The sequence below is a fragment of the Carcharodon carcharias genome, chromosome 20 (assembly GCF_017639515.1).
Source record: "Carcharodon carcharias isolate sCarCar2 chromosome 20, sCarCar2.pri, whole genome shotgun sequence".
Lineage (NCBI taxonomy): Eukaryota > Metazoa > Chordata > Chondrichthyes > Lamniformes > Lamnidae > Carcharodon > Carcharodon carcharias.
Genome location: NC_054486.1, coordinates 79641337 through 79662625, shown reverse-complemented (window position 1 = coordinate 79662625; position 21289 = coordinate 79641337). Strand labels below are relative to the sequence as shown.

Below are 21289 nucleotides of genomic sequence, written 5' to 3'. Positions count from 1 at the left end.
GATTGCCACCCCACACCCTCTCGCTGGGCTTGTCTGACTGGCTCAGACTAGGTAGCCCCACTAGCCTTGAACTCCGGCTTCCAGCAACGCTCCTACTTGGGGTCTGACTGCAGTCCCAGCAGTGGCCACCACTCTTGATGGCACTGCTGTGAGTGGAGCGCTACCAGCCCTCTGATTGGCTGGCAGCTCTTGCAGATGGGACATCCTCCCTGATGGGGGCAGAGGACAGGACCTCAGGCAACTAATTGCCTGACGACCATAAAATTCAGTTGCTGGCAGAGGCTCTGAGTAAAATTCGGCCTAATGTTTGAGGTGTGGACTCTGCAGCAGAATTTTCAGCTTTTATAGGATTTTTTTTGTTTGTTTTTGGCTTTTAAACTTTTCCTACAAAATGAAAATTCAAATCTAGATCCAAACTAAAAAAATCAAATCCAAGTGCAAACATATTCCTAATTCTAATATTCCACTCTCAGACAATGGCCTCATTTCAAACCTCTAGCATACAGTCCATTGTAACATTAGGTTTTATATCATATGCAACACATATCTTTTTGTCTCAGGAGGCTCCCAGTGCAGCAACACCTCACAAGCAGGAGATAGGAAAACAGTTCAGTGCTTATGGTTTTCTCTTGCATTCCTTCGGTCCTACAGCCTCTGTACTTTCACAATTGTGGCTACAAGTGTACAAAGCAATCCTGATCTTTCCCGGATTTGAAACTATGCTTGATGTGGTGCCTGAAAAGTGTCAATGCGCCTGCTGCTGGTTACTTACAGTATACATCTACTCTGATGGACTTGATTGCAGGGGTGCTCAAGCCATTGTCAGCCTTGCAGTAGTAACGGCCTCCCTGGTGGCGCTGGATTCTTGTGATCCTTAGGGTCTCATTGAAGACACTGTTATCGTGGAACCTGTCAGAGGCACTTCCTGCTGTTTTGGTCCATCTGATCTGAGCAAGCATCATTAGAGAGGGTTATTACACACTGTACTGAAGGCAGAAAACACAAAAAGAGCCTAGCAATTAATAAGATAGGTTTCTGAATTATTTAGAATCTGTCATATTTCTGATAACTTAAACTAATAAGGAATCTAAACATTTTATGAACCATTTTGTTGCAAAGGGTTAAAAAAAACTACACTGATGAAGCCTAGAACATAGCCAAAATTTCTGAGTCTACACAACAGCTCTTACTTTGAACAATATTCAAACCAAACATTGCACTAAACTAATCAATATTCCCTAAAGCTGCTGCTGGGATATTCTGGTATAATTTCATCTGTACATGGGAACTCTGGGTAAATGTCAACCCCTTTCCATGATCTTGTGTCTGGGATACTGTCATATCCTTCACATGATGCCATCAACAAGATGCATGTTGCTTGCACACAGTTTTTTTTATTTTGGTCCACAAAATGCCACAATAAATAGCAGCATTTTGAAAACATTAAACAAGTGTTAACTATTTAGATCCTGAGCTGAACATCATTGCATTTAATATCTTTCAGAATCTTGAATGTGCATCTTGTAAAATATGGATGCTGGGCTAAATTTTTGCTTCAGCTCCAGGAAATAGAAGTTGGGACTGCTTCCACATCCTAAAACTGCCCCTAATGGGAAACAGTCACTGACTTGAGCTTTTCACTGAGGAGTCCCCTTATTTGGCACAGAGACAGGTTCCCTGCCCAATTAAGAGCATCAGCACGCTCTCGAAGCCAGAGGGCCTTGCAGCTTGAGAGGAGCTACAGGCTGTTATAAAGGCTAAGGAACTGAGGAGGGTGCTTCAATATGACGTTACCCTCTCACCAACTTTTTTTGAAACTTTAAATAACAAATAGGGAAAGCAGCCAGGCACTCTGCCCCCACCCCAGCCAGCTACTGAGTGCCCACCTCCAGGTAGCTGATCTGCTTTAGAAACTGGAAGCAGACTGGAATATCCCAGAGAGCCTCCTTTCAGTGTCCTTAACAAAGTTCTTAAAGAGCTTAATCAGCTACCCACCTCATGAAGCTGTCAGGCCCCAAACACATGGCCAGAATGGCCAATGCCAGGAAAGGGGTCAGGAAACTGGCATGCTGGCCAGCACCAATATTTTCGGGCCCTGTCAGCCTCTGTTCCTGACCTCAGCAGGGCCCAGAAATCCTGTCCATAAACTCCCATCAACATCATCAATGAGAACACACACAACTTGATATATCATCTAATGGTAACAAATCCCTTCTATAACAAGGACCATTTAGAATGTGACCCAGAAAGGTGTACCAGAGATATAGGCCCTAAGCCTGGAATAATAAGTTTATTTTAAATATTTCCTGAGCGGGAAAGTGTATTGAAATGCCAGCAGGGTTTTACTCCAGCTTTAGATGACATATTAAGTCCTGCTGATCTGTAAGTGATTTTCACCACGGTGTATTGGGTGGGTGAAATCTACTTTAAACTACTAATAAATGCAGAATGATTAGCGGTGGGGGGGAATTTACTGGTTCTAATCTTTAAGTACTTGTATTTCAATTTCCCATTTCATCTCTCTTTGTAGCAGGCTGCTGCAGTAGTAACACAGGCTCATAATCACTCACACTAGCCAATTTCATTTCATTTAAGAGGTCCACATTCTAGTTGATCACAACAAAAAAAGACCCAGAAAGATGAGAGGATGGGCACGTGATGTGTCTGTGTCTGCTTTGGATTCAAAGTACTTTTGCTTTGCAACATAGAGCACTGCATATTACAGCAGCAGAATATACATCGCCTTCGGTGGTGGAGCTCTCCAGCACTATTAAAAGGTGGGACACAACAACAACTTATATTTATATAGCACCCTTCACATAACAAAATCCCCCAAGTTGCTCCACAGGAGCATTATGAAACAAGGTCGGACACCAAGCAACATAAAGAGATATTAAGTTAGATGACCAAAAATTTGGTCTAAGTAGTACATATTAAAGGATGTCTAGAAGAAGGAAAGTGGGGTAGAGTGGTGGAGAGGTGTAGGGAGGAAATCCCAGAGGTTGGGGCCTAGACAACTAAAGTCATGTCCACAAGAGGCCAGAATTAGAGGAGTGCAGATATCTTGGTGGGTTCTGGATCTTGAGGAGTTTATAGAGATAGGAAGGCGTTAGACCATGGAGGGATTTGAAAGCAAGATGAGAAATTTAAGGCCAAGACATTGCTTGACCAGGAGCTGATGTAGGTCAGTGAGCACAGGGGTGATAGGGAAATGGGATTTGCTGCAAGTTCAGACACAGGCAATAGAGCTATGGAAGATGTCAAGTTTACAGATGGTAGAATGTGGGAGACCAGCCTGAGGTGCTTTGGAATAGTCAGGTCTAGAGATAATGAAGGCATGGATGAGGGTTTCAGCAGCAGATCAGCTTAAACAGGATCAGGTGATGTTGCAGAGGTGGAAATAGGTGGTCTTAGTGATGGCACAAACATGAAGTTGGAAGCTCATCTCAGGATCAAATGTGACATCAAGGTTGCGAACAGACTAGCTTAATCTTAGATTGTTGCCAGGGAGAGGGATGGAGTGTGTAGCTAGAGAATGGAGCCTGGAGCAGGGACAAAAAACAATGGCTTCAATCTTCCCAATATTTAATCAGAGGAAATTTCTGCTCGTTCAGTACTGGATGTCGGATAAGCAGAATGGTCATTTTCAAAAACAGCATTACAATAAGATTCTGGCATAAAACTGATCAGTATAACTGACAGGAAATGTATTGAGTGAATATAAATGGGTTTTGGCAAACAGGTTTTGAGTAATATGTCCATATAGCTACAACAAACAGTGATGACAATAAGTGGATTGACTGCATTCCTGAAATCCTCACTCATTCAGTCTTGAGGACTAGGTGCACAATGATAATTTACATCCATATAGCTATAGCTTAGATTGGGTCAGCACACACTGACATTTTGAGAGCATTGGGATGAAGTGAACTAGTGCCGGTTGGACAATAATTCCGGCTGCCCTGACTCAGGACAGTTGATATGTTTCCAACTATCTGATTAGTAATACTGTAAGTTTTAAAGCAATTGTATGGAATGCATGCATCCAAGACCAATACAATTTTCATTTGCAGTAAGGAGCAGAGTGAGAAACAGTTCATTAAATCCAAATTTATTTATTTATTCAAATATAAGTAATTGCTGTGATTTCAACTGAAGGGCTACCAACACCTAAGGGCTGAATTTTCTTGTTGGTGGGTGGTGGGGGGGAGGGGGTGGGGGTGGAGTGGGAGTGGGAGTGGGAGTGGGCGGGTGCGGACCCAATCGCTGCCGGCGATCGGGTCTGTGCCGCTATTTTATGCTGGTGGGCCAATTAAGACCCGCCCAGTGTAAATGCGTGACTCTCGGGATTGGGCAGGCAGCGGCAGGAGTACATTGTCTGCAGGCCCAATGGTGACCTGGAGGCCTGTTTGTCGGAAGCGCTGGCAGCCTTTGCAAGGCTGCTCACAATGACAAGTGGAAGGACTCACCAGAGGGCTTCTGGTGAGCAGGCCAGTCCCGAAGGTAGGCCAGTGGGACAGGCCAGGCCGGAGGGTAGGGTGGGGGGGCCATGTGCCCCTCGTTTTTCCGATGATTGCCTTGCTTCCCTCCTTGAGGAGGTGGCAGCAAGGCAGGAGGTGCTGGTTCCCCAGGATGGGAGGAGGAGCCCCCCCCCACATGACGAAACGTGCCTGGGAGGAGGTGGCGGAGGTGGTGAGCTCCTGTGGCGCACCTGGATCCAGTGACGCAAGCGCTTCAACAACTTGTTGCACTCTGGCAGGGTGAGGACCATGTTTGTATTGGTCATGTAACCCAGCAGGTCAGCTTACCCCCCGCTGCGCCACACCCCCTACCAAAAGTCTCAGTGTAGTGAATATATTGAATCATTGACAGCATTTGCCCTTTGCTGGGTGGGCAAGAAGATACTGCCCATGCTATGGTCAGCCTGAGAGGGTGATGAGGAGATGTGTTTTGCCCCCGTAGCATGTGATACACTGAGTCCTTCATGACTAGGCTGGGGACAACCTGGAGGAGCTGCTCCTAGGCGCTGTGCTTGAACTGCAGGACATGTCCAAGTCAGGGTGATGACATACTGGGAGGGGAGCTTCAAGGTGGCATGGCAATGAACCAACTGCTGCTGTCTGCACTCCACGTGCTTGCGCCTCATTGCTGTGGAAGGATATACCATGTGCTGCCTAATGTGATGTAGGCAGCATGTATCCAAGGGGTGGGTGGGGGGTGGAGCAGGCCTAGCATCTTTGTGTGAGTGTTTGACTGCAGCAGGATCAGGAGGCTCTGGAGCCCTGATATGTCCCACTATGGTTGGGGTGGGCCGTGCGCGAACAGAGTCCATGTGAACTTTGCACTAATCAATGCTCGTCTCTCATTTTCAGGAGAAGAATGCTCATAACGCGGCAGAGGGTGTGAGGACTGGCGGCAGTCAGGCACAGATAGCTATTCTTAGCCGGTTGAACAGGAGGCCCTGGATCTGGAGAGGCGCCATGCGCCAATGTCCACTGGTGTTGCTGAGGCTGGGGTGGCACAACCAGGTATTTATGTCCAATGGTGAGGTCAGCATTGTCCTCCCAACAGCCTTAGCAGTGCTGAATGTTAAATGGTTTAATTTTGCAACATGGCTTGACCCTTGGTTATGGAAGGATGAGCGCATAATGATCCAGGGGACAGGGACGCACTTTGTTATTGTCTCCAAGTTGATTGATCCACTGTCCATGTTCTTCCTCTGAGCATCATCGGAGCAGGGCCAGGAGGAGGAGCAGCAGAGGCCCCCTCTCACACCTGAGGGGCCTGAAGTCTCACCAGCATCACATTGTTTCTGCGAGGCAGGCACCAGAACAGATACCAGCACCTCAGTGGGAATCCGAACATCGGCTAGTGTCTCAGGCACAGTGGTGAGGGCACTTCACAGTCACTGGAGGAACTGGCAGAGACAGAGATCCCATGGCACGCCAGCAGTAGGATGACTGCAGGGGACCAGGCACATGCTCAGTCAGTGCCTGGTGATGTGCTTCTGGAGGTTTTTGCGATGCTGCAGTTGCAGGAAATGCGGCCGGGTGTGCGGGAGCATCTGGGGGAGATACATGAGGCTATGCTTGGCTTGGTCTCCATGGTGAAGGAGTCTACGTGGATGATTGCCATAGCAATGAGCCACATGTCCAAGCGCCTTGCGTCCTCCATGGAGAGAGTAGCAACTCTTGTGGAGAGGCTCCTCCAGGAGACCCATCAAGGCTTCCTGGGGATGCACTCTGACCAGCAAGCCCTCACATCAGCATTGACCTCAGCTGGTCAGTGCCAGTATGGGAGATGGCCTGGGCACCAAGTTTCCCAGCTCGGTGCCCATCCATCCACGGTGAGCAGGGAGGTCCGAAGCGACCTCACACTGGCACAGCAGCCACCTGGCGTCTCTGCGGGCACCTCTCAGGGTGCTCCGGATGAGGGCGGCAGCTCCTCCGCCCCTCTCCCAGTGACCGTAGCATCCGGTGAGGCTGCGACGACTGGGGAGGTGCCAGCTGTGGAACTGGCAGCTCCCTCCCAGGCGGGGCCAGCACAGGCTCCACGAGCCAGAGGACGACCACCAAGCTCATCGAGGCCAACAGGACAGCAGAGTGAGCAGGCTGGCTCAGATGCCACACCCAGCGATGGGGCAGCACCAAGACGTAGCACTCGTAAAGTTAAACATAAGGCACCTTAGGCACAGCATGGGTTTTTCACTGTTGCTTTTGTAGTGGCCCAAGATGAGGTCCTTATGATTTGTTTTGTTTTGTAATACTATTCTCTTTTTTTTGTAATAAGTTGCCTTGCTTGACATATTAAATTCAGACATATCACAATGGCTGAGGGTGCCTCTTTTCTTCTGCATGTGTATGGTTTCCAAAACTGTAATGAGGGCTTTGTTGGACATTCAGCTTTGTTAACAAAGCCCTTAGTTACTGTTGCTAATCTGGCAGATTTTGCACTTCGTGTCGAGACGACAGCCCAGGCTTGTCCTGGTGGACCATCTGTAATGTGCTAGCTGAATGTTCATTGGATTCAAGCCTCCCGGATGTCCCTGCCTCTCTGGAGTATGCCCGGGTCAGCATCTACCCCCTCAGCATTTCCCTGTGTGTGCTCATCTTGGACTCACTACTGGAGTCATCATGTGCAGCCGGAGCCACTGCATTGATGTCTTCATCGTCCACTGCATTCCCCCCTTTCCAGTGCAAGATTGTGGAGAGCACAGCGTGTAACCACTATCACTGAGACACCATCTGGGGGGTACTGTAGTGCGCCCCGAGCGGTCCAGGCATCAGACGCACATCTTGAGAAGGCCGATAGTTCTCTCCATCACAGCCTTTGTGGGGGCCTGGCAACTATTGTAGCGCTGCTCAGCTTCTGTTCTTGGATGGCGGAGAGTCGTCATGAGCCACCTTCTGAGGGGATAACCCTTGTCACCCAGCAGCCATCCATCAAGCTGAGCTGGAGCACTGAAGAGCCCGGGCACCTGGGAGTATTTGAGGATGTAGGTGTCGTGGGAGCTGCCTGGGTACCTTGCACAGACTTGTAGAATCTGCAGCTTATGATCACACACTATCTGCACGTTCATGGAGTGGAATCCCTTCATGTTGACAAAGGCAGTGGGCTCACTTGCTGGTGCCTTGATGGTCACATGTGTGCAGTTTATAGCACCCTGAATGCGGGGGAAGCCAACAATGGCCGCGAAGCCTCTGGCTCACTGTGTCTGACACGTCTGGTCCCAACGGTGGTGGATGAAGGTCAATGCACTCCTGAACAGAGCGTCTGTAACCTGCTTTACACAAGTGTGGACAGCCGATTGGGAGAAACTGCAAAGATCACCCACCGATCCCTGGAAGGAGCCAGAGGCATAGCAGTTGAGGGCAGACGTGACCTTCAGAGCCACTGGCATGGGGTGTCCACCCACACAGTTAGAAAAGATCTCAGGCCCAATCATCTGACAGATATAGTTGACTGCCTCCCTTGAGAGACAGAGCCTCCTTCGGCACTGCACTTCAGACATATCGAAGTAGCTGCTTTGCTGCCTGTATACCCAGGCAGCAGGATAGTGGCGTCTTCTTCAGCCCCTTCCGCCTTGGACTACCTCTTGGCCCTGCACCCCTTGTGCCTGCGCCTGGCCGCCCAAAGGTGGCTCCCTTGGAGGCTGAATGTGCACTCCTGGCCTCCTCCTTGTTCTATCTCTCCCTTCCTCCTCAGAGGAGCTGCCTCCAGTGGACAGTTTAGCTCCCATTCCCAGGCTAATGGAAGGCTTCCTGAATCCTGCAGATGCTTGCCCGACATCACCGCGCATCATTTTACCCTCGGGTGTGCGGTTCCCGTCCCTGAACACCAACGGGAAAATTCTGCCCCTACAAAAGTTGGCAAACATCCATCGGGTATTGATCAGGAATTGGCGGGTATTTTTCGTGAACTGTCAACATCATTTCCCTTCTGAAAGTGACTGCAACTTCAGGATTTAGCACAAGCACAGATTGACGCAGGAATCCTGAAGCTGAGGCCTGTCATTCACTGCTGTGCCTCAGGCTGTACTGTAGACCCCCCTCCCTACGTCCCCAAAATGACAATCGTTTAACGAAATCAACTGGTTTAATGAGAATGCACCCTTTTCCACACAAATATCACTTTTACAAAAGTGAAAAATTAAGCCTTGTTCAAATGAGGTGTAGCTGGGTTTTTAACAGCAATGTAAGTAATAAATGTTGTTGAACAATGGATCTGATCCAGCAAAATATGTTGAATGTTGTTACATTTTTCTATTAAGATTAAATGCTAGATTTTTAAAACTAGACTTTTTAAATAATTAATTTTGTTTCTAAAATTTGCTCATGATCTTTCAGCTTCTGTTTTAACCCAATGTGTGTGTCCCAATCCTTATTCTGCTCTCTTGAAAAAATGATTTGATTATTAGTGCTTTTCATTTCCTGGTTTGCTGCCTGTGAGAATTCTTCAACACAATTGGTTGCTTAAGATTGATAACATCACTGCAGCTCAATGCTAAGAATCCCCATCAAACAACAATGGAATTAATTGCACATAAGAGAGATAAAGATGACACGCCAGAGGGATCACTAAATCTCTAAGCACAGCTTTCTTCAAGGTCAGTGGTGATCATTTTGCCACTGACTGCAAAATATAAATTGTCTTGAAGGCTTTGGCAAGACTGTACAACAGCGCTCCCGTGATCTGGCTGATGGTGTGCTCCACTTTGATTCTGTAGAAGTGTAGAGCACATTGTACTTCATCTTAGGGTTTGTCCTTGTTTGAATAAATGGTAGCATGATGCAAGACTTCACAGAAGATTTTTGATTCTCATCAGTTATCTCTGTGGCATTTTCAGCTTTTAAATAACAAAGGAGCTGTTCACTACATACTTATGTGGTTATTTGGTACATACTTATGTGGTGAGAAATGCTTTTGTTTCTTTATCCATGTAGTCTCCAGGTGCTGAGCATTTGCAGCTGCCTGAGGCAAATTAATTTGAAGCATGGTGTACCAAAATCAGCATTAATATTCCAAACAGAATGACACACAATCAGAGTTAACAAAGAACCAGATGCTTCTGAATACATCATTCTGCTCAAAAATGTTAGATTTTTTCCGAACAGTGTTCTGGGACAAATTTTATAAAGAGATAGGATGGCTAGGATTTAGCGGCTCCAAAATCATTTTAGAACTATATTGATTATGAGCTTTCTTTAGGGGTTGAATTGTCAAATTCAGAAGATTTGAGAACAGAAGGGCTAGAATATTTAAGAAGTCAGCAGCATTCCTGTACGCAGTCAACATCCCAGAAAACACTCCAGGTTTTATCTGCTCTCCGTAATTGTCAAATCTTTGAATAAATGTGGACATAATTTTATTTTGTTTCGATTTCCATCAGGCCCATCCAAATTCCATTTGGGTCCTGTGGCTGTGGGACTTGGACCCAAATGGAATCTAATGGGTCTGTCTGTATGAGAGGTCAATTTAGCTGATAAGTTGGGATTTGTTTAGCTTTGGGCATTCCATTTAGGACGAATAAACAAGCAATGGAAATGGTGCAGCTTAGATTCACTAGGCCATTACCAGGGCTATAGTTATGTTGAGGGACTTTAGAATTAAGGGCTATTTCAATGCAGCTAAGAATATTAAATGGTGGCCGAACAGAGGATTTCATGATCATGACAGAAAACTAGTGATATATCATTTCCACTGGTGAATCAGATTTTAAGAGGTCACACATTTAAGATACCAACAAAAAGAATTTTCAGCAGATGTATGAAAGAACTTCTTTACACAGAACTGCAGTGTGAAATTCTCTTTCATAAATCATTGTTGAATTCTTTTAAGTGGAAATTAGACAGTTGTTTGAAGAAAAAAAAATTAAATAACAGCTACGAGGATTAAAAGAAGTATTAAATTAGATTAGATCCAAATCACAACTTGGTCTCCCTTTACTTCAGTTATGACTTCAGTAGCATATTGTAGTCAGTCAACTATTTAACAGAAATCCTGCCTAATGACTTTAGAGTTTGAGGAAGAAAAATCATAAAAATAATTCTCAGGCACAGTCCTTACCCGAGGAGATTTAACAGATAAATTTGAAATAATTGTATGAATGCTGTTGAGCCTGTGGAAAAAGGTGGGCCTTCCACCAGTTAACAGAATTACTATATGCATAAACAACTGTTTTCTCATTATCTCTGATTATTTACTGCTCTGTTTAGAATGCTGATGATAAGTTTTTATGGCACTTCATACGTTCCAGTGCTTCTAGCTGTTACAAATATTCAGTGATTGAGGATGACAAAAGATGCTAAGTGCCAGATAGATTTAGTCTATATATGGTAGTAATGAACATTAAGGCATACTTAATTGAATCTGGCTTCATCTGGTAGGAACCAAAGCTAAATCTTCCAAAATAATTAATTTACCTCACTCTGGTCTCTATAGGGATTCCTGTGTTTTATGGGAATCCTAACAGGAATACATTGGCACACCTAATGATTTATGGAAAATGGCTTTTATCTCCAGCCATTATAATGATATGAAGTAACTTTAAAATGACCGTAGAGATTGCACTTGTAGAGGATCTTGAACTTGTAGAGAAGGTTATGTTAATTTGTTTGAGGTGAAAATGACATAAATTTTGTTTTTGTCGTAATGGCCAGAGTATGCTACACCTTTTTATCTTTTTGGTGCAGGGTATGCCAGTATGCAATGCTGGACATGAGTGGATCTAAATTTTATTGCACAGGCATTGAGTGGACTTTGGGTTCAACTGAAAGGGTCATTCCAGACATCTGGGATGGAGGTGGCAGCCCTAGCATGAGTTTGAAGCAAATCTTTGGCAGCCTAGCTGAAGGACCGTTGGACCAAGGCATCCCTGGTGTCCCTGCCTCCCTGAAGGATACACCTCCATGCCCTCAGCATCCTCCTCACTGTGCTCCTCTTCTGACTCAGCATTGGATTCACCCTCTGTGGCCTGTGGAGCTGAGTCAGGATCCTCTCCTTTCGTTGGGCCAGTGCCAGATTGTGGAGAGCGCAGCAGGCAGCCACTATCAGTGATACCCAATCTGGGGGGTATTGTAGTGCTCCCCCTGAATGGTCCAGGCATCGGAAGTGCATCTTCAAAAGACTTATGGTCCTCTCTATCACTGCCCTTGTGGAGGCACGACCCCTATTACAACGCTGCTCTGTCTCTGTTCTTGGGTGGCGGAGAGGCAACGTAAGCTGCCTTTTCAACAAATAGCCCTTGTCACCCAGCAGCCATCCATCCAGTTGGGCTGGAGCACTGAATAGCCTCAGCACCTGGGCTATAAGTATCATGGGAGCTGCCAGGGTACCTTGCACATACTTGCAGAATCTGCGTCTTTTGGTCACACACTATCTGGACGTTCATGGAGTGAAATCCCTTCCTGCTGACAAGGGCACCCGACTGATCTGCTGGTGCTTTGATGGCCACATGTGTGCAGTCAATTGCACCCTGGATGCAGGGGAACCAGCAATTGCTGCAAAGACTCCGGCTCTTTCAGCCTGGCTGGCCTCGTCTGTACAGAAGTGAATAAATGTCAGTACCTGCCTGAACAGAACTTCTGTCTGCAACTTGACGTAACTGTGGACAGCTGATTGGGAGACTCCACAAAGATCCCCCACTGACCCCTGGAAAGAGCCAGAGGCATATAAGTTGGGGGCCACTGTGACCTTCAGAGCCACTGGCATGGTGTGCCACCCACACAGATGGGGGTGATCTCAGGCCCAACCTTACGGATAAATGTAGATCACGGTCTCACTGGAGAGGTGGAGTATCCTTCGGCATTGCACCTCGGACATATTGAGGTAGCTACATCGCCGCCTGTAAACCCCGGCAGCAGGATAGTGGGGTCTTCTGCGGCCCTTTACGTCTTAGACTACCTGCTGCCCTGTGCCCCTTGTGCCTGCGCCTCTCCTCCCACAGTCGCTCCCTGGAAGCTGCATTGGAACACCTGGCCTCCTCTCCCTCTGCCCCTCTCTTCCTCCTCAGAGGAGGTACCTCCAGCTGAGACCACAATCCCCATTATGAGGGTAACAGAAGGCTGTCTGATACCTGGAAGGATCCGCATGGTCAAAATCCTCTTGGGGCCTTGAAAAAACCAATGATTCCTGAAATGAAGCCTAGAAATGCTAAGAATGAAGCTCAGAACAGAGATGAAGCTGCCATGTTCTAATAAGCAACCAGCAACAAACTATCTCCTAAATTTCTCACTACTAACATAAAATCAGGTTCAATTGGGATTTTAATGGCTTAAGTGGCCTCTTAATTGATGGCAGGCCTGGCTCCAACACCCAGGCATGACCACCAAACTAAAGATTGCATGAGGGATTTATTTATTCAGCCATGGCATGTGAGTGTCACTGGCTAGGCCATCATTTATTGCCCATCCCCAATTGTCCTTCTTCAGAGGCCATTTAAGAGTCAGCCAGATTCCAGTGGGTCTGGAGTCACATGTAGGCCAGATCAGGTAAGGACAGCAGGTTTCCTCCCCTAAAGGGTATAAATGAACCAGATGGGATTTTACAACAATCGGACACTCACCTGACATCTTCTCGTGCTATTTCATGGCCAGTCAGGTTGGGCGCATACCCACCTACGAGGTGTAAAATGTTGCCCATGGTTTATGACCATATAGATATATATTATACATTCAACTTTATTTCCTATTCCCTCAAGAAATCTCTTTTGGAACGCATCAATCTGAAAAGTTATCTACTTCTGTAGCAGCCACCCATAAGTATGCCACATTCCTCTGGAGAATTCTCCTCAGCTCCAGCTATTCTCAGAGATAAAACTTTAATTTACCATCTTTTGACTGTGGAGCTTCCAGCCCCTTGTTCTGGTTACTTTTCCAATGTTTCAAAACGACTCTGCGACTTTCTTTTGCAATAAGACATTATAGATCTTCCCACTAGCTTTAAACTCAGCAATCTTCCAGCTTCTGTTCCTCACAAGATTAAAATTGAGATTAAGCCTCACCTGCCTTCTAAGCAGTCAATGATGAAGTCAGTGTTTTAATCTGCTTACAGCGTATGTCTGTCTAACTGTCATTTATTTTGGCTAACTTCTCTAAAACTTGATATTTTCTACAGAGGAGATAAGAGGATTGGGCAAGAAGCCTTACATTCATTGTTTTATTGCTTTGCAAATGTGACATGAGTTTGATAACAGGTCCTTTGCTTCAATGTTGTAAAATGGATAAATGTATTTACAACTCATTATGCAGCTATATATGTGGAGAAAGGCTAGTCATAGCTTCAAAATGCAACACACATCTTTCATTACTACCTTACAGTACTTGGGGAATTTAAAACTCCATTTGATTTAAGCAATAATGTATAGACACCAAGCAACTGAGGATAAGACAGCCAGCTCAAAGGCAAGGCCACAATTTTTAAACTCTCCATGAGGCTTTGGGCTGGATTTTTGTAATCGAGGTGGGAAGCTCAAGTTAGGAAGTTTCTTGACTCGATAAATTCATCTCATTTAAAAGGGCCCCAGCCCACCATATTTTTGTCAGGAGGAGGTGAGGATGAGATGGAATCGGGCCCACCACCTCCGGAGGCAGTTCAGTGATGGCCACGGAGGTGGGGGATTGTCGAGGTGAGCTGGTTAAAAGACCCACCTCAGTTCTCTGACACTTTGGCCCAGTTGTACAAAATGTTGCTAGGCCCTCTATCCCTCAACCCTTACCTCCCCACCCCATGCTCCATGTGAACTCCATATCCACATACACCCATGCCACTCCATTGCCCCATGCCCCCCTCGTATTCCCAAGCCGTCCACACCATGTCCATGACCCCACCATAGCCAGTCAAACAGTATCCACTATGTCCATGACCCCACCATAGCCAGTCAACCAGTATCCACTATGAGCAGAGCTCAGGAGCCATGTGGATATAATAAAAATCTAACAATCTATGAGAGCTCTCACTCATTCACGCTTGATACTGAAAAAAAACCTCTCACTCACGAAGCCCATTCAAAAAATTTAAATCCCCTCAATTGGTCAATCTGTTATAAAAACAAACTTTTATTCACTAACCACACCAAAGACAGACAATCCCTTAGTAGCCTCTTAAAACTGTCAATCAAAATGTGAGTTTAGCCCCCTACTGAAATGAGTGGTTTTAGAGCTTTTGAAACTCATCCAACCATTCAGAATGGGCTCAACTGTAATAACAACCCTTGGGAAATATTAGCAATGAAGTCTGAATAGGTGCTGATGTTTTTGTTTTCTAAGCTACACCAGATGACCTGTCAATTACTGCTCTTTAGCAGTGGTTGTCTACCTTTTTATTCCAACTGAAAGCTATGAGGTTATTTTTTTCATTTTTAAAAGGCTGGAGTTTTAAATAATTTCAGATCATGATGTTTAAAAAGACCATATCAATCCTTCAAGTGTGTTTATGCCTCCCCCATAAATTTTAGACTCCCACAATATGGGCTACGGCCCTTAGAACAGCGAAAATGGGGCCTGTTTGCACTTGGAACTAAGTTCAAAAAGCTCTGCCGATTTCAGATTCCCCACCTGTGTAATTCACACCCCGCTTCCCTCTCCCTGCTGGCAAAAATGGGATCTGCTAGAAATAGCGGCTGGACCTCCACATCTGAGTCTCATTCTCCATTTTAAAGGCCTCTGGAGTTGACCCGATGCCACGAGAATCCATCCTGTATATGTGAGTCTGTTATTTTTATTCACACTAGTGTAGGTTTGGAAAAGAATGTCTGCAGATATGTCACAATGTGAGGAAACCATTATTTTTTAGTTTGAAAATGGTGCTAGTGCCAACTCTACCTGTCAACAATGCAATGAGCTGCAACCTGTTTCACAAGTGGATCTTCAATCAAAAAGAGATTGATTGGAAAATAGAGTACTACATACTCTAGAGGTACAGACAAATTATCACTGGATATACGAAAGGATATCAAAAGTGATGGCTAAGGTGGAAATATGCTGATAGAGGATAGCATTAAACAAATCAAAAGGTGTTTTATGCAAATGATACATTTATCTTAATTTTTACTTTCTTGTCCCCAATTAAGATGAAGGAGGTTAGTGCCACAGAATGGTATATTTTCAATTTAATATACTCAGAATCTGTGCTCTCAAGTCAGTTATAACAGTTAGATGTAACATAAACACCCCCCTGCTCCCTAATCAATGTATATCAGCCCCAGCCTGAGGGGAGCATACCCTCTGCTTTGAGTATATCTATTTTTCCATTTCTCTCAGCAACAATTATGTGGCTTGAATTAAGTTCCTAATCTGTATAGTCAATTAGTACCAGACCAGGAAAGTTTTGTGTAATATGCTACAATGACTGCAAACTGGATTGAGACTGCTTAAACCATTTTATATAGAACCCTTATATCCAGCAGTTTCATTGCATTAGTCTGGGGCGGAATTAAACCCAGCCACAGAACTGAAAGGCCAATGTTTAACGCATTACACTAAGTGCCTCTTAAATTATATTTGAAAGGGATATATTAATCTTTTAACTATTCATTGTTTGAAATAAAATTAATGAAATAATCATCAAACAAAACTGAACAAGTATATTGGTAACTCTGCTTGGAAATCTAGGATTTTGGATTCACCTGTGGCCGAGGGTGACCTCGAACAAGGCAGGTTAGCTCCAAGGTTTCTCCTTCCCGAATTGTGTACACTCTCTCTGTATAGCGTTCTTCTTCTATGTTACATGCTTGACCAGAGTGCATGATGCTTACAGTTGGTGGAGCTGCAAAGAAAAGAATAAAGATGCAGTCAGTGCTAATTACACATAGGCTTGATTAATATTAATATTCAATGAAAATCCAAGACATTTTCCTAATTAATCAACCCAACTGTCGTAAGTTCCTATTCTCTGAACATTTTTCTACTCAGATTACATTGGTATATTTATAGCTCAGATCCTGTACTCAGCTCAGTGAAGTAGACTGTAAAGTGGTTGCATTCTTTTCCCTAAAAGTTCCCATAAAATTGTACTTGAAACACTTTTCATTTCAGAATGTTCTGTTCGAACTGACCAATCCTAACAAACATTTTATTCTGCAATGGATATGTGCCAATTGGCTAAAGAAGACCAGATAGTCATGGCATGAGATAAACACTCAAAAGTGGTATGGGGAAGAAGCAGGTAAATTAGATTGATGTTTTCCGCTATTTACTGGTATGTTACACAGCAGGATGTATAATTTGCCCATACAGAGCCTCCCTAATGCCTGGTGAAGCATCTAACAGAAAATAACTTCTCTAGGGAGTGACCAGCTCAAGAACAATATTGGCACAGACTTGCAAACAGTCCATTTACATCTCATCTAACAGCTTGGTTCAATGATGACACACCCACCTCTATGACTAGTGATGGTTGCATTGAACCCTACTCCAGGACTCTAGCATGTAATCTGAACTGACACTTCGATGCAGGACTGAGGGAGTATTGTTGTGTTGGAGGTTCCAATCAGAATAGGCTAAATTAAGGTTCCATCTACGTATTTAGGCGATTGTGAAATATGCCATAACGCTACAGTATTGAATGAAGGGCAGAGTTGTCTGTAAATATAATGCTATTTTCTGGAGCAAGAGGAAAATTGTGCAGAAGGAGTGATGTATATGAAGCCCATTTTTGAAAATCATATTATTATGCCGATTGATTTGCTGCAATAAAGAAGGACAAGTAAAGATCAGATGGTCCACTGAGGCTATCCCATTCTGGCACAGTGTATCTTTGGTGCACAATCATCCCATTTCTCCCTTCTGCCCCAACACAGCCAAATGATCTTCCAAGAGCAGCAAAAACCTCATGATACATCATATTCAGCTGTGCTATTTATTAGCTGTATGACATTATAAGGTAAAAAACCTTCAAAGATATAAAATGCTAAATTGTATCGACTGTCATACTTATTCATTCAAGGACAGCAACCGCTGAATAATAGACTTAACGTGTGAAATGTTCTGCTAAACTGAAAACAGCTAAATCATTATCATTGTAGCTCTAGTGCATTTATTGAAATTGATCCATAACTAACATTCCTCTGAATAGCAGAATGAACTGTCCATTTCCTTCAACTGCTTTACTACAAAATACCATTTTGGCGATGATAGTAAAGTTAAAGAAACAAACACTGCCAAAAATAGTGCAAAATCAGAATATGTTGGATATCTGAAATAAAAACAGGAATTGCTGGAAATACTTCAGGCAGCATCTATGGAGAGAGAAACAGAGTGAAGGGCTTGGATTTTCATCCTCAAGGTGGGAGTTGGGAAAATTCCTGGGGTAGGGGGAGTTGTGAAGGAACTTGGAAGGAAGCACCCGGACAGGATATCCATTGTGGAGGTGGATGTGGGCTGCAACCAAGGAAAAGGTCGGAGGCAGCCATAGGGGCTGCCGGGTGCCGTGGTGGGCTGTTTAAAGGGCCCACCTAGGTACTGTGGGCGTTAAAATAAAAACAGAAAGGCCCTTGAGCTCTCATGTCTCAAATCCCCTCACCCCCACAATGTCCCATCCATGCCACTTTCTGCCCTCCACCCATCTCTTATGGCTCCTTATAGTCCCCATGCCAAGGTATGTTGCCCCAAACAACTCCAATGGCCCCCATGCTAAGATATACCCCCAAAACAACCCCTGTGGTCCCTGAGCCCCCTATTCCAAGCTGTGGCATTTTCATGCACATTGACCCACTATACATCACATAGAACCAGTGAACCCTACAGTGACAATAGGATGTGTAAAAAAAAAAGAAACAATCATTAATTCAAAACTTTACCCTATGTTAATAAAAAACCTTTTACTAAAGGGTAATAAAAGTATCAATCATCCAGGCACTTAAAAGTTATATTGGCTGAAATTGCAAGTTTTGAAACCATTTAACATTGCATAAAGATGCTGAAATTGACAGCAGAAAGCCAGAGCTGTCAATCAAGCAATGTTTTCTCTGGGGCTCAGGTGTTTTATTAATCTGATTGATGTCAGGCTCTTAGCTGGCTTGTGCGGGGGGTGGGGGGGTGGGGGAGCAGGGACGGGACATGAGTACCTTTTAAACTTACCATTTTAAAGATACCCTCATGCAGAGGATGGTTCACAATGCCTTTGAAATGCCGTGACCCATGACTCATTAAAAACCTAGCCTAGCCCCATGAAAATTGAGTAGGATTAGGACATGCCTATCTCCACAACGGAGCCGGTCAGGAGTCCAGGATGCAGGTTTTTGACCCGAGCCAAACCGCATCCTTAAAGGGCACTCCCAAAACTTTGAAACTGGTGTTTAGGGTCAGGAATCCAGCAATTGGGTCCTGACTGCCATTTTTAAAGAGCTCCCAAGTCATCATAACTTAGTGAAAATTCAGCCCAATGTTTCAGGTTGATGACTTTCCATCATAATTGGAAGAAAACAGTGCACGTTTGTAAGTTTGCATGTGAAAGGAATACTCCCTTTAGGTTATTCAACAGACTATGCTGTTGTTCAAATTTGTGCATTATTTCCCTCCAGGCCAGTTATCCACAAATTATAAGAGAAAATATATTCATATGCCTACATGGATTCCAATCATTGAAGGGAAATGCTTCAAAGGCAGAAATGAACAAGGCTGCTTCCCATCTTCTTACATGATGTGTTACAAGTATCCACAGATCTCACTGACCACTTTGAAAATTGATTGACTTTTCTCTGTCACAGCACCTGACTGCCTGAGATAATTATGGATAATTCTACACCAGCAATTCCTACTAATAAGCCAGGATGGCTAGTCATCATCAATGTTGCTCTGGAATACTCTGCACCTGCTTGGTTTGGGATTTGACTTTCCCTGTCAACCACAGATGGCTAACATGGTCCCAATATTCCATCACCAGCTATCATTTTGGAGCTAATTTGGAGGCCCTATATGTCTCTCTCTAAGGAAAAGATTACAAGTTAACTGCTAACCCAGTTAATACAGTTTGATTTTTCAACAGTCACATAACAAATATCACAAGCAATGGGGTGAGCAGAGCAACTCCCAGTAAATTGTGTGAATGTTTTGCCACCAGCCTCCTGAACACAGCATGATGCAAGTTCCTCTGAATGATCGTTTCACCAATTGAAGATACAGAGCATCTAAAATGAATGCTAGAATCTCAAGTGACTGCTGGGCCATGTGCAACTCCTCAAAAAAACACAAAAAAGTCCCTAGACCATTCTTCTGTTGGCACTCATGATCGGAAGGATACCTCTGGACCAGTGCAATAATGTAAAAAAAAAAAAATTTATAAATTTATTCTTTCATGGGATGTGGGCGTCACTGGCAAGGCCAGCATTTGTTGCCCATCCCTTGAATTGAGTGGTTTGCCAAGCCATTTCAGACCCACATTGCTATAGTCTGGAGTCACATGTAAACCAGGACAGATAAGGACAGCAGATTTCCTTCCCTAAAGGACATTGGTGAACCAGATGGGTTTTTATGACAATTGATGATAGTTTCATGGTCACCATTACTAAGACTAGCTTTTAATTTCAGATTTTTTTAATACTTGAATTTAAATTCCATCAACTGCCATGGTGGGATTTGAAACCATAGTCCCAGAGCATTAGTCTGGACTTCTGGATTATTAGTATAGTGACATTACCACTACGCCACCATCTCCCCCTAAAGTAAATTGTTCCAGTCACTAAACCTAAAATGGTATCCCTGTGATCTTGGACCAGGCCAAGTTGACATCCAATGAAATACATGAGGTAAAAACAAAAAACTGCGGATGCTGGAAATCCAAAACAAAAACAGAATTACCTGGAAAAACTCAGCAAGTCTGGCAGCAATGGCGGAGAAGAAAAGAGTTGATGTTTTGAGTCCTCGTGACCCTTCAACAGCACTGAGCGAATATAAGGAGAGGGGTGAAATATAAGCTGGTTTAAGGTGGGGGGAGGGGGGATGGGGGTGGGGAGAGAAGTTGGGGGAGTGGTGTGGTTGTAGGAGCAAGCAAGCAGTGATAGGAGCAGATAATCAAAAGATGTCACAGACAAAAGAACAAAAGAACACAGAGGTGTTGAATGTAGTGATATTATCTAAATAAATGTACTAATTAAGAATGGATGGTAGGGCACTCAAGGTACAGCTCTAGTGGGGGTGGGGTGGAAAGACTAGCGGGGCATAAAAGATTTAAAAATAACGGAAATATGTGGGAAAAGAAAAATCTATATAAATTATTGGAAAAAACAAAAGGAAGGGGGAAGAAACAGAAAGGGGGTGGGGATGGAGGAGGGAGTTCAAGACCTAAAGTTGTTGAATTCAATATTCAGTCCGGAAGGCTGTAAAGTGCCTAGTCGGAAGATGAGGTGCTGTTCCTCCAGTTTGCGTTGGGCTTCACTGAAACAATGCAGCAAGCCAAGGACAGACATGTGGGCAAGAGAGCAGTGTGGAGTGTTAAAATGGCAAGCGACAGGGAGGTTTGGGTCATTCTTGCGGACAGACCGCAGGTGTTCTGCAAAGCGGTCGCCCTGTTTACGTTTGGTCTCTCCAATGTAGAGGAGACCACATTGGGAGCAACGAGTGCAATAGACTAAGTTGGGGGAAATGCAAGTGAAATGCTGCTTCACTTGAAAGGAGTGTTTGGGCCCTTGGATGGTAAGGAGAGAGGAAGTGAAGGGGCAGGTGTTGCATCTTTTGCGTAGGCATGGGGAAGTGCCATAGGTGGGGGTTAAGGAGTAGGGGGTGATGGAGGAGTGGACCAGGTTGTCCCAGAGGGAACGGTCCCTACGGAATGCCGCCGGGGGGGTGATGGGAAG

General features: G+C 44.6%; 1 protein-coding gene across 1 annotated transcript in view; it reads right to left on the bottom strand.

Annotated features, from left to right (window-relative positions):
* mdga2a (MAM domain containing glycosylphosphatidylinositol anchor 2a) overlaps nt 1–21289 on the bottom strand; it is a 912278-nt gene that overhangs the window by 666569 nt on the left and 224420 nt on the right. The window contains exons 2-3 of the mRNA XM_041214670.1: nt 16124–16263; nt 773–947 (exon numbers count right to left, since the gene is read on the bottom strand). Of these exons, the coding sequence (XP_041070604.1) occupies nt 773–947; nt 16124–16263 (315 nt within the window). The remainder of the gene's footprint in view (nt 1–772; nt 948–16123; nt 16264–21289) is intronic.